The sequence below is a fragment of the Oryx dammah genome, unplaced genomic scaffold (genome assembly GCF_014754425.2).
Source record: "Oryx dammah isolate SB20612 unplaced genomic scaffold, SCBI_Odam_1.1 HiC_scaffold_22, whole genome shotgun sequence".
NCBI classification, from domain to species: Eukaryota; Metazoa; Chordata; class Mammalia; order Artiodactyla; family Bovidae; genus Oryx; species Oryx dammah.
In genome coordinates, this window is record NW_024070206.1 from 35,567,705 (window position 1) to 35,581,512 (window position 13,808).

Genomic DNA, 13,808 nt, shown 5'->3' on the forward strand with positions numbered 1-13,808 from the left:
ACTAAAATAGCCTAATTTTTGCCTTACATATAAAAGGAAAGAAGAATACTCTTCGTTAAAAATGTTTACATTAAAACTAAGCCTTTAAAAGGAAAATTTCTCTTTAGCATGTCTAAATCTAAGAAGCTAGATTTCAGGAGCAAATTAGAAAACAGAAAATGGAGCATCAAATTCACAGACCTCCGTTTAATGGAAGACCTGCTATCTTAGAGAGCCATAAGAAATCCCACGACCCCCATGAACGCTGTGTTTGTTCTGCACAACCAGTTCGGCCAGTCCTGAAAATGCCTTCAGACTCAGCAGGCAATCAGCTCTCTCCTTGTTCCCACACTCTATATAAGGTGAGGCTCAGAGAAAGGCTTGATGACACTTCAGTGACACTTCACCAAAACCAAATGGCAGCTGCCACTGGCCTAAGGAAAAAAGGAGAAGAAAGGGCCTGGCCTAGGACAATTTAAGACGCAAACAATGTTGCTTTTACTCCTACTCATGTCCTGTTGGTGGCCTCTTTCTTTGCCCTTGAAGGCCTGGGTTTTCATGTTCCTCTACGTGCAAATACCCACTCAGGCATGCTCTCTCCTGCCGTGCCCTGTGTTCCTAAATGACCACATGATCTTTTTCTTTCAGGAATTCAAAATTCTTAATCCTTCTATTATTTTAAACATTTTAATAAAGCAAACTCATAAAAAATGTAATTCATACTAAAGGGTGATTGACAGCCTGATGTATTTGCTAGGTAAGTGTTACTGACAAGGTTGGGAGAGAGATGAAAGAAAGTGGGCCTGACGCCTGATTTCCTTGAATCACATCTATGACTCTAAAACATGGCAGTGAGGGACTTCCCTGGTGATCCAGTGGTTAAGACTTGGCCTTCCAAAGCACAGGGTGCAGGTTCAAACCCTGGTAGGGGAACTAGGATCTCATATGCCTCGTGGCCAAACAAATCAAAACATAAAACCGAAGCGATACTGTAACAAATTAAATAAAGACTTTAAAAGTGGTCCACATCAAAAAAAAAAAAAAACTTTAAAAAAAATTTTTAAATAATTAAAACAGGGTAGTGATCAGGAAAATGACATTTTATCGTTTCCAAATTAGAACCCACTGCAAAAGTGATAGATTTGGGATCTTAGGACAGTCACAACTCACATAAAATTTTCATGCCCAAAAAAAAAAAAAAAAAATTTCATGCCCTCCCTCCACCCCTAGCTCCCTTTACCTGTTAAAATCTGACTGAGAGAACATGGTTATTTGGCTCTAAATTTTTCAAAGTGTTGATCAGTGGGAGACATAAAGAAAATGGTGATAGAAGATTTATTTTTACCAGAATTCGGTTAAAAGAAGTGTTTAATATTAGCACCACAAAAAAAACATTTCGTCTCTGGAAACCTGCCACCAGAAGTCAAGGAGCCTTAGCTGGAGGGAGCCTTAGCCAGTCACGTTTGGTCCCAGTTTGTGGATAAGGAAAGAGACCAAAAAGCAAATCTACAGTTTCACCTAATCCCCTCTTTCCACTGAAACCAAAAAAGCTTAATTAGCTGTATACGATTTTAAACATTACATACATGTACATGAACTATCTCCCGATATGCTTAGTTATCATGCAGCACCTAAGAACCAAACGTAAGGTCTATTTTTTAAGCCCTGTATCCCTATCAGAGGACACACCACACCCCAGCCACACTTAAAAGTAATATCTTCTCCTTTGCTTTTTCACTTTGTTTTAAATGTTGCGTTGATTAATGGTTATACAACTATTAATCAATAAATGATATATATGTGCAGAACCGGAGAAGGTGATGGCACCCCACTCCAGTACTCTTGCCTGGAAAATCCCATGGGCGGAGGAGCTTGGTAGGCTGTAGCCCATGGGGTCGCTAAAAGTCGGAGACAACTGAGCAACTTCACTTTCAATTTTCACTTTCATGCATTGGAGAAGGAAATGGCAACCCACTCCAGTGTTCTTGCCTGGAGAATCCCAGGGACGGCAGAGCCTGGTGGGCTGCCGTCTACGGGGTCGCATAGAGTCGGACACGACTGAAGCAACTTAGCAGTTAGCAGTTAGCAGTATGCGCAGAACAGTGCCACTATAGAACACTGCTACCTCCTGGGCTAACTCAACAAATCTGCCTCCAAAGTCAAATAAAGAATTTTTTCTTTTTTTTTTTTTTGGCAAGAGTCAGGGGTGGGGAGTAGGTCCCAGTTCTTCATAGTTGCAAAATTTTTTAATTAATTTAACCTTAAGTATTTTCTTTCAAAATTTTTTTCAACTAGTGATACCTATTATTTGTTGTCTATTTTTTTATCATTTGAAGTAAGTATACAATAATGTGATATTAGGTTTATCATAAGAGTAGATGCTAATTATTTAAAGTTTAAATATCCTTGCCTTGGGGAATTTTACAAGGCTTTCCAGAGGTTCTAGCACATGAACGAATTTGAGAAGCACTAAATTTAAGCAACATCTTGGAAGATGTTAAATTGCACCTAAGGTTTAAGTTTCCTTCCCTATATTTGTTTGATTCTTTCTAGCCCTGTGTAGTATTTACCTGCTTTAATAAGGAACAATGTATTTAATTTGAAAATAGTAGTAAATAGAAATGCATGTTAATACTCAGTGCTACCATAACTACAAAGGGAGTCTCTTTCTTTAGATTGACTCTATGGCATAATCACAGTCCATCTAAAAATAAGATATTCTAATTGCAAATGACTACTGTCAGTAGAAAAATAAAGAGCCACACATGCTAAACATGCAAATGAAAATATGAAAGTACAATTCTCAAGAGGAGAAAAGCAACTTTTTCTCATTACTGACAAGTTACCAAGAGTAGTCCTGAATCTCAGGGAAAGGTCTGTGGAGCAAAAATGGAATTTCTAGTCCAGAAAGCTGTTCTACTATATTCAATCAAGTACAAGTTTCTACTGTTGGACTAATATTTAGCCAGTGCATTTACAAAAACATATTTGTAAATGAGAGATGGTCCTTTATAGACCTTAAATCCAATGCTATAGCATGAGATTTCCTGGTTGACTATTTACTCAGTAATAAAAGAGGGAAAATCTGTTCTAACATTTTTAACTTCCTAAAAAAATTAGTAGCAAATTGCTTGAAAGTATAAATTGGTAGATAGCATAATTTTAAAAATTTAGACAAAATTCATATCTATATATTGCTAGATATATAGAAATAAATTGAATTTTACAATATCTCTTTTAGAAAGATGATGTCTGACAAAGACATGTCTAATTGTAGCACTGTAACATTATCTCTTTGTGCATGTTTCTGCTAAGGCAGTAAATTTGGCTTCCAAATTATTTAAAAAGTCAAGGCCGTCTTCTTCCTGCTTTTCACTGCAGCAACCCACAGAACCGGCTGGAGACCCTCTTCCTTCATAGCTGTACGTAAGGACGTAATCTTGTGATGGCATGTGCTCTTCATCCTGATTACACAGATGCAATTTCTGTAAAAGAAACAAAAAAAGGGATTGTATTATTGTTTTAAACACAATGAAACCGATAAACATAAAATTTATTTTTATTTACCTTTTATGTTTAATTTTTAACCAGTGTGTCCTCTAATGGATTCCTACATACAAAAAATGCACATGGTTGGTCTATATCACAGCCATACTATAAAGTCAGTACATTTTACATTTCTAGTAACCCATACAAATAAAAAAATGTATACACATTATATTTAAGTATATTTAAATTACTAATGTAATGTTTAAGATATTAATATTTCATTTAATTATTAAGTACAATTATTATTAAATTAAGGTTTAATAAATTTTAAATCTTAAAATATAAGATTAAATTCTTATCCCTAAATTTTATATCACCACAAAATGGTGATAATATGCATAGTTATTTGGAATTTGAGCTTGGATAGTTAAACAGTCCTGATCTGGAGTCATAGCTTAGTTTGTCAACTAGCTATATGAATTTGAGCAAGTTACTGAACATCTTTAAGCCTCAGTTTCCTGATTTCTAAAATAAGAATATAGACAATGACTATCTCACTGGATCATAATTAAATGACAAAATAATAATGCATGAGAAACACTCTTATTAAACAGCCAGCACATAGTAAACGTTCAGTCAACATCAACTAAAATTGCTATTATATGCAGCAATAATGTGGCTAAGGGTTACCACATTGTCTTCAGAATCAAGTTTCCAAGAGAGCCAAAACACAGCAAGATAGAAAGATGCACAAATTTTCAGTGAAATTTAAAGATAATCAAGATAAATGGCAACCCACTCCAGTGTTCTTGCCTGGAGAATCCCAGGGACGGGGGAGCCTGGTGGGCTGCTGTCTATGGGGTCATACAGATTCGGACACGACTGAGGTGACTTAGCAACACTGTAAAAACTGGGCCAAGTGATCAGCCATATTTACCCTGGCTGGCTGTCACTGGCCTGTCTGTGAACTTGTCAGACTCATGAACTCCCTCCCTTTCTCACCAGTGTACCTATCCCTTCTCAAACCCAGCGGATACTTCCTTGGCTTATGTTAGCAAGTGTCTCTCTTTATGACCATTTTAGCATCACACCCCATTACTAGACATATACATTGGAGAACATCCCTAAGAGCGCTTCTTAAGCTTTGCTCCTCCTCAGTCAACCTGATCTCATATGATTACTGGCTGTCTAGAAACAGAAACGAAATTAACTCAGTACCAGAAAGAATACTTAATCCAGCGGCTCTCTACTCAGGTTGCACATTTGAATCATAGAGGAGATTAAAAATAAAAAAGAAAGAAAAGCCAAACCAATTAAATCAGAATCATTCAAGGTGAAGCATAGCATTAGCACTGTTTAAAAGCTCCCCAGTGAATTTTGAGGTGCTGCCATGACTGAAAATCCCTTACTGAACTTCACATCTTTTACATCCTTGCTTTCCTCTGATTAGCAACCATGATACGTTTGCATGGTGTATAGCTCATTATGGGCTTCTCTGGTTGCTCAGATGGTAAAGAATCTGCCTGCAATGTAGGAGACCAGGGTTCAATCCCTGAGTCAGGAAGATACCCTGGGGAAGGGAATGGCAACCCACTCCAATATTCTTGCCTGGGGAATCCCTTGGACAGAGGATCCTGGCTAATTTGCATGGTGCTTTTACATGAAAAAAAAAAAGTTCAGACAGATCATATTATTTCATTTTCATTCTAGAATTCTGTACAGATGCCTTGCTTTCACAGAGAGATGCAGATTTGACATGGGGATTTTTGTAATTGTGAAGAATGAGATTTTCCCCTCTATTTTTCTATATGAAAAGAGTTTGTGAGATAAACACACACCTAAAAATGAAATGTAACTTTAGTGAGGAAGAGTAGACTCCTCCAATTTTCATGAGATTTTAGAAATTAAGAAAAACATGGCAGATGAAATAAAATTTTTTAATTTAAGTAATGAAACAAAATCGAAGAGCAGGGGCAAAAATAGCCAGAGAGTGAGAGAAAAAGGATACATTGGAGAATACGGAAAAGAAGTTTCTGAAAATAGATGTTAATCTCAATTTCCTAAAGTTCTCCACTGGGACATTTAAATTGTAGAGACAGCATGCTCAGGGAAACTCACTTCACCAAGACGGGGTTGAGTGAAATTTTGCCACTCGGAGTAAGTGTATCTGGAGTTCTCCACTTCAACAGCGCCTCCTCTGCAGGAGTCCAGGGTGTGATGATGCCCGGCCCCGCGGCATGACTCCAAGGTCTGGTGTCCTCCTCTCACCATTTCAATGGTTTCCTGCCCTCCATTTTTGACTCCAGATCCCATAGTACCACAAAAGCCCTGGTTAGCATTGTTGACTGTCTGGGTCATAAACCCATTGGCAGAACACTGAAATAAAATAAAAGAAAACAATTCATATCGGTTGGAAATGGTTTCAAAGTAAAGTCACAAGGAGGCAAAGGAGAGAGCTCGTTTACTCTTAAAATTTTTATTCATTCATTCATTCGACATTCATAATTTTCAATTGTGTGCCCAGTCTAGGATGCAAAAATAGAGACATGGTCCCTCAGTGGCCCCAGTGAGCTCTTACTCCAATGAGGCAGAAAAACAGACAATTACTCTAGGAATATGATTACCATGATGTATAGGTGAACACATTAGAGGGCTTCCCTGGTGGTTCAGTTGGTAAAGAATCTGCGTGCAATCAAGAGACCACCTACAATGCAGGAGACCCAGTTTCAATCCCTCGGCTGAGAATATTTCTTGGAGAAGGAAATGGCAACCCACTACAGTATTCCTGCTTGGGAAATCCCATGGACAGAGGAGCCTAGTGGGCTACAGTCCATGGGGTTGCAAGAGTCAGACATGATTTAGTGACTACACCACCACATACGTGAATGCAGAATGCTAGAGAGACACAGAGGAAGAGTATGAAAATTCAAACTCAGAGAAACTAAGTGGGACATACTGGGGAAACTCCAAGCTGAGGGACTCATACCTGAAATGGGAGAAGAATACATTATCTGCAAGAAGATCTAGATGCAAACACAAATAAAGTTCCTCAAGGGTTCTCAATTACAGCCTGTTGAGAATGGCTACCATAGATGGTTCAGAGAGAGAGAGAGAAGGGAGAGAGGTCATAAAAGGCTATGCTAAAATTTTTTAGAAAATCTTGAAGACTATCAGTTCAGTTCAGTTCAGTTCAATTGCTCGGTCGTGTCCGACACTTTGTGACCCCATGGACTGCAGCACACCAGGCCTCCCTGTCCATCACCAACTCCCGGAGTTTACTCAAACTCATGTCCATTGAGTCGGTGATCCCATCCAACCATCTCATCCTCTGTCGTCCCCTTCTCCTCCTGCCCTCAATCTTTCCCAGTATCAGGGTCTTTTCAAATGAGTCAGCTCTTCTCATCAGGTGGCCAAAGTATTGGTTTCAGCTTCAACATCAGTTCTTACAATGAATATTCAGGAGTGATTTCTTTTAGGATGGACTGGTTGGATCTCCTTGCAGTCCAAGGACTCTCAAGAGTCTTCTCCAACACCACATTTCAAAAGCATCAGTTCTTTGGTGCTCAACTTTCCTGATAGTTCAACACTCACATCCATACATGACTACTGGAAAAACCACAGCTTTGACTAGACAGACCTTTGTTGGCAAAGTAATGTCTCTGCTTTTAAATAAGCTTTTAGGTTGGTCATAACTTTTCTGCCAAAGAGCAAGCGTCTTTTAATTCCATGTAATTTTGGGGCCCCAAAAAATAGTCTGTCACTTTTTCCATTTCCCCATCTATTTGCCATAAAGTGATGGAACCAGATGCCATGATCTTAGTTTTCTAAATGTTGAGTTTTAAGCCAACTTTTTCACTCTCCTCTTTCACTTTCATCAAGAAGCTCTTTAGTTCTTCTTTGCTTTCTGCCATAAGGGTGGTGTCATCTGCATATCTGAGGTTATTGATATTTCTCCCAGCAATCTTGATTTCAGCTTGGGCTTGATTCAGTCCAGCATTTCTCATGATGTACTCTTCATATAAGTTAAATAAGCAGGGTGAAAATACACAGCCTTGACGTACTCCTCTTCCTACTTGGAACCAGTCTATTGTTCATGTCCAGTTCTAACTGTTGCTTCCTGACCTGCATACAGATATCTCAGGAGGCAGGTCAGGTGGTCTGGTATTCCCATCTCTTTCCGAATTTTGCACAATTTGTTGTGATCCACACAGTCAAAGGCTTTGGAATAGTCAATAAAGGAGAAGTAGATGTTTTTCTGGAACTCTTTTGCTTTCTCAATGATCCAGTGGACATTTGCAATTTGATCTCTGGTTCCTCTGCCTTTTCTAAATCCAGCTTGAACATCTGGAAGTTCACAGTTTGTGTACTATTGAAGCCTGGCTTGGAGAATTTTGAGCATTACTTTGCTAGAGATGAGTGCAATTGTGCAGTAGTTTGAGCATTCTTTGGCATTGCTTTTCTTTGGGACTGGAATGAAAACTGACCTTTTCCAGTCCTGTGGCCACTGTTGAGTTTTCCAAATTTGCTGACATATTGAATGCAGCACTTTCACAGCATCATCTTTTAGGTTTGAAACAGCTCAATTGGAACTCCATCACCTCCACTAGTTTTGTTCGTAGTGATGCTTCCTAAGGCCCACTTGACTTTTCTTTCCAGGATGTTCGGCTCTCAGTGAGTGATCACACCATCGTGGTTATCTGGGTTGCGAAGATATTTTTTGTACAGTTCTCCCTTGTATTCTTTCCACCTCTTCTTAATATCTCCTGCTTCTGTTAGGTACATACCATTTCTTTTTTTTTTATTGTGCCCATCTTTAATAAAGTGTTCCCTTGTATCTCTAATTTTCTTGAAGAGATCTCTAATCTTTCCCATTCTATTGTTTTCCTCTATTTCTTTGCATTGATCACTGAGGAAGGCTTTCTTATCTCTCCTTGCTATTCTTTGGAACTCTGCATTCAAATGGGTATATCTTTCCTTTTCTCCTTAGCCTTTTGCATCTCTTCATAGCTGTTTGTAAAGCTTCCTCAGACAACCATTTTGTCTTTTTGCATTTCTTTTTCTTGGGGATGGTCTTGATCACTGCCTCCTGTACAATGTCATGAACCTCCATCCATAGTTCTCCAGGCAGTCTGTCTATCAGATCTAATCCCTTGAATTTATTTGTCACTTCCACTGTATATTTGTAAGGGATTTGATTTAGGTCATACCTGAATGGTCTAGTGGTTTTCTCTACTTTCTTCAATTTAAGTCTGAATTTGTTTTTGCCAACTGTATAGAGCTTCTCCATCTTTGGCTGCAAAGACTATAATCAGTCTGATTTCGGTATTGACCATCTGGTGCTGCTCATGTGTAGAGTTTTCTCTTGTGTTGTTGGAAGAGGGTGTTCGCTATGAACAGTGCATTCTCTTAGCAAAACTCTATTAGCCTTTGCCCTGTTTCATTCTGGACTTCAAAGCCAAATTTGCCCATTACTCCAAGTGTTTCAGAGAAGGCAATGTCAACCCACTCCAGTACTCTTGCCTGGAGAATCTCATGGATGGAGGAGCCTGGTGAGCTGCAGTCCATGGGGCTGCTAAAAGTCGGACACGACTGAGCGACTTCACTTTCACTCTTCACTTTCATGCATTGGAGAAGGAAATGGCAACCCACTCCAGTGTTCTTGCCTGGAGAATCCCAGGGACGAGGGAACCTGGTGAGCTGCCGTCTATGGGATTGCACAGAGTCAGACACAACTGAAGCGACTTAGCAGCAGCAGCAGCCAGGTGCTTCTTGACTTCCTACTTTTGCATTCCAGTCCCCTATAATGGGAAGGACATCTTTTTTGGGTGTTAGTTCTAGAAGGTCTTGTAGGTCCTCATAGAACCATTCAACTTCAGCTTCTTCAGCATTATTGGTCGGGGCAGAGACTTGGATTACCGTGATATTGAATGGTTTGCCTTGGAAATGAACAGAGATCATTTTGTTGTTTTTCGGATTGCATCCAAGTACTGCATTTCGGACTCTTTTGTTGACTATGATGGCTACTCCATTTCTTTTAAGGGATTCTTGCCAACAGGAGTAGATATAATGGTCATCTGAAGTCAATTCACCCATTCCAGTCCATTTTAGTTCACTGATTCCTAAAATTCTGATGTTCACTGTTGCCATCTCCTGTTTGACCCTTTCCAATTTGCCTTGATTCATGGACCTAACATTCCAGGTTCCAATGCAATATTGCTCTTTACAGCATTGGATTTTACTTCCATCACCAGTCACATCCACAACTGGATGTTGTTTTTGCTTTGGCCCTGTTTCTTCATTCTTTCTGGAGTTAGTTCTCCACTGATCTCCAGTAGCATATTGGGTGTCTACCAACATGGGGAGTTCCTCTTTCAGTGTCCTATCTTTTTGCCTTTTCATACTGTTCATGAGGTTCTCGAGGTGAGAATACTCAAGTGGTTTACCATTCCCTTCCCCAGTGGATCACGTTTTGTCAGAGCTTGACGACTATGGGGACTCAAACTGGGGTTTTAATAACAGGCAGGGGACTTCTTTGCTTTTGTTTTTGCAGCACTAGGTCTTAGCTGCAGCAAGAAGAATTTTTGTTTTGGCATGCAGGAACTTTAGTTGCAGCATGTGAACTCCTTGCAGCACGCAGGATCTAATTACCTAACCAGGGATCTAACCGGGACTCCCTGCATGGGGAGTGTGGAGCCACTAGACCACTTGGAAGTCCCAAGTGACATATTTTCTCTAAATAATATTAGACAACAATGTGAAAGACAATACAAAGGAGACAAGTTTAATGTCATGGATATCAGAGAAGTCACGAATAATTCTAGATGAAAAATGACAAGGATCTAAACCAAAGTAGAAACAGTGACGATTAAAAGAAGAGGATGGACTTCATAGAGAGCTTACTGTTAGTTAAATGGATGAGGCAGCACAGGGAAGGGTCAGGAGTTATTCCTATGTGTCCTGCTTGTGCAACTAGATAGATGGCATAATTCACAGAAATGAAGGGTGCACTTGTGGGTGAGAGGAGGGTGAGCAAGTCAGTTTGGGACATGGTAAACTTGAGAAACCTGTGGTTATCCAAGATGAGTATATGAGAATGTGGTCTGGACCTCAGGTGAGAGACCTGAGCTAAAGTATAACTCTGGGAGTCACTTCCACGTAGCGTGAGCTGAAACCATGGGAGTAAATGATCTCATCCAGAGAAAACTGCAGACTGAAAGAAAACAAGCTAAGAATAGAACAACAAGAAAAATCATGTTTTAAGAGGTGGATAAAGGAATTAGAGCTGTGACAGAATTGATCTGGAATAGCCATGGAGATAATATAGAACCAAAAAAGCAAGACTCTGAAGCTAAGAGAGAATTAGGGTAAGGTCAATGATTCAGAAAAAATCCAAGTAGAGTAAGAACTGGCTCAAAAAAAGTAAGCACCCATGAGTCAAGTAAAAAAGTGGCCAGTGGTGATCCTTGTCAGGAAAATTTCCACAGAGTGCTGAGTGAACAGGACTATAGTCTTGGAGAAATTGAGTAAAAATCTTTCTCTCAAAAAAATCCGTTTCAAAGAAAAAGAAATACGGAGGGATCTAGGGGAAGTTAGAGTCAAGACAATGTTTGAAAATGGAAAAGATTTGATTAAACATTAACTTAATGGTGGAACTGCACATCAACCCTCCAGGTCATTGGGGAGAATGTGAGTTATAGCAAATGATAACCTTGGTGTACCAGTTCAAATTGTAAAGCTTCACTTTCACGACAACACCCCCAGTATAAATAGGTACCGTTATGTCATCTTCTTACCAATTTATTTTTTATATTTAAGAGGCAGAGTCGCTATCAAAAGTTTTCAAGATGATTCACTGAATCTGAAATATATCCATAAAAGTCATATATACTATTTCACTGCCTTAGGAAAAAACTACAAGGAAAGAGAACTGAAAAGTAGCCATTTGGTGGCACTGCTACTCTACATTTTTCACTTAGGTTGTTGCTTCAGTAAAATTGTATTACCAAAAAAAAAAAAAATTCTTATTATCAAATCCTCTTGATGGCATGATTTACTCATTATAAGTACACGTTCAGAGATCATATTTTGAAGCTAATGAAGGGGGAATTGAAAATAAACTAAAATCAAACCTGAACAACCCACAGAGCCATTTCCCATTCTCTCTCATCTTGGTTCCTTCCTACCCACCTTCAAGGACCTCCCTCAAGTTTATTTTCACAGGGCATTAGCAACTCCTTCTCCACATCAAGGATTTTCAGATTTACTTTTTCAGTTTTGATATTTTACCCAACTCGTAACCCCATGTGAATGCCTTTGACTTAAACACGGATCTAAATTTACCACCTTTACTCATTGCATTAAAATAAGTTTACATATAAACTGTGAAATATTGCAGCATTTTGTAAAAATATGCCTAAAATTACAAACTGGTATAAAATTAATAATTTCAAGTCCTTTTGGTTAAGTGTCTGTCTACAAATCGGGAGACCTGGGTTCAATTCCTGGGTCGGGAAGATCCCCTGGAGAAGGAAACGGCAATCCACTCCAGTGCTATTGCCTGGAAAAGCCCATGGACAGAGGAGCCTGGTAGGCTACATGTAGTCCATGGGGTCGCAAAGAGTCGGACACGACTGAGCGACTTCACTTCACTTCACTTCACTTGAGAAGTGCTAGTAACAGAGAACAGGTAAATAGGTGTAAGTATGTTATAGTGAAGCAGCTGATCAATGCCACCGACTCCAGCATCAAATGGCAAAGAAAAAACAGTGAGTACAACTCAGTCATTCCATTCCTAGACATAAAATAAGAAGTTACTATGAGTAAAATAGGGATAAGAAATATTTTAAATGTATAAATAAGATTGCTTACCACCAACCATGGTGTAATGGTAAAAGAATCTGTCTGCCAGTGCAGAGATGCCGCAGACGTGGGTTTGATCCTGAGTTAGGGAAATCCCTAGAGGAGGAAATGGCAGCCCACTCCAGTATTCTTGCCTGGAAAATCCCATGGACAGAAGAGCATGGCAAGCTAGAGTTGATGGGGTCACAAAGAGTCGGATATGACTGAGCACTCAAGATTGTTTACTTTTAAATAACAAAATAAAAAGTAGAGTCAATGTGGCAGAAGCTATAAGCCAGGGACAGTGATTTTATATCAGGCCTTTTCTACATCTCAAAGTGAATATAGATATTTCTTATCAACTGTTTTTCTTTCACTTCCTTCCCACCATCAGACAAAATCATAACTCATCTATGTTTGACATGCCTGCATGAGGAACCCTGTACTTATTTTCTCCATTCATAAAATAGATTTAGTCCCCAGTCCTTGACTCACACTCTCTGGGCTTCCCTGGTGGCTCAGCTGGTGAAGAATCTGTCTGCAATGCAGGAGACCCCAGTTCAATTCCTCGGTTGGGAAGATCCCCTGGAGAAGAGATAGCCTACCCACTCCAGTATTCTTGGGCTTCCTTGGTGGCTCAGCTGGTGAAGAATCTGCCTGCAATGTGGGAGACCTGGGTTCAATCCCTGGGTTGGGAAGATCCCCTGGAGAAGCGAAAGGCTACCCATTCCAATATCCTGACCTGGAGAATTCCAAGGACTGTAAAGTCCATGGGGTTACAAGAGTCGGACACGACTAAATGACTGCAACCCCATCGACTCAGGCCTGCCAGGCTCCTCTGTCCATAGGATTTTCCAGGCAAGAATACTGGAGTGGATTACTATTTCCTCTTCTAGGGATCTTCCTGACCCAGGGATCAAACCCAGGTCTGCTGCATCTCCTGCTTTGGCAGGCGGATTCTTCACCACTGCACCATAGTTGGTGGTCAACAACCTTATTTATACATTTAAAATATTTCTTATTCATCCATATTTTAATTTTCCCATAATCATTATTCTAAAAGAGTTATCTAGCTCATGCTGAAACTACCAAAAGATCCCATAATTTATCCTCCCCAGTCCTATGTCTTCCTGATCTTATTGGTCAGCATACAAGTTCGGCATAACACTACTTACATTATGCCACTTTTAAGCAGAAAAGCCATGATTAGCTCTCCCTTATCAAGAGAATAAATCCGAAACCCTTTAGTGTGGCATATAAAAGTCTCCTCTCCCACTGCTATTTTATTATATCCTCTTCCTCCAGAACCTAATTCAAGTGTCAAATCTCTATTCCAGAACATCATTTCTTCCATTTTAAATCAATTTATGTACTCTTTGTTGAATAATCCTTAAATTTGGCCATCTCCTTTTCACATTCATTAAGCTGTTGTTCATATCTTCCCTTTCAAATCCTTCCTATTCTTTAAGTTACAGACTAATCTGTGAATCTTCCACCAGACA

The 13,808-nt window shown here is 39.5% G+C and overlaps 2 protein-coding genes across 3 annotated transcripts in view; both read right to left on the reverse strand.

Annotated features, from left to right (window-relative positions):
- Window positions 1-2,558: 2,558 nt before the first annotated feature.
- Window positions 2,559-13,808, reverse strand: part of LOC120881168 (desmocollin-3) — a 50,851-nt gene continuing 39,601 nt past the window's right edge. The window contains exons 15-17 of one of the 2 annotated variants that reach the window (XM_040264784.1): window positions 5,587-5,844; window positions 3,547-3,589; window positions 3,374-3,464 (exon numbers count right to left, since the gene is read on the reverse strand). In XM_040264784.1, the coding sequence (XP_040120718.1) occupies window positions 3,563-3,589; window positions 5,587-5,844 (285 nt within the window). In that variant the 3' untranslated portion in view covers window positions 3,374-3,464; window positions 3,547-3,562. Of the gene's footprint in view, window positions 3,465-3,546; window positions 3,590-5,586; window positions 5,845-13,808 lie in introns of both variants that reach the window. The other variant, XM_040264783.1, reaches the window with a different exon arrangement.
- Window positions 3,395-13,808, reverse strand: part of DSC1 (desmocollin 1) — a 156,337-nt gene continuing 145,923 nt past the window's right edge. Inside the window, exon 17 of the mRNA XM_040264788.1 lies at window positions 3,395-3,464. The gene's annotated coding sequence lies outside the window, so the exon portion shown is untranslated. The remainder of the gene's footprint in view (window positions 3,465-13,808) is intronic.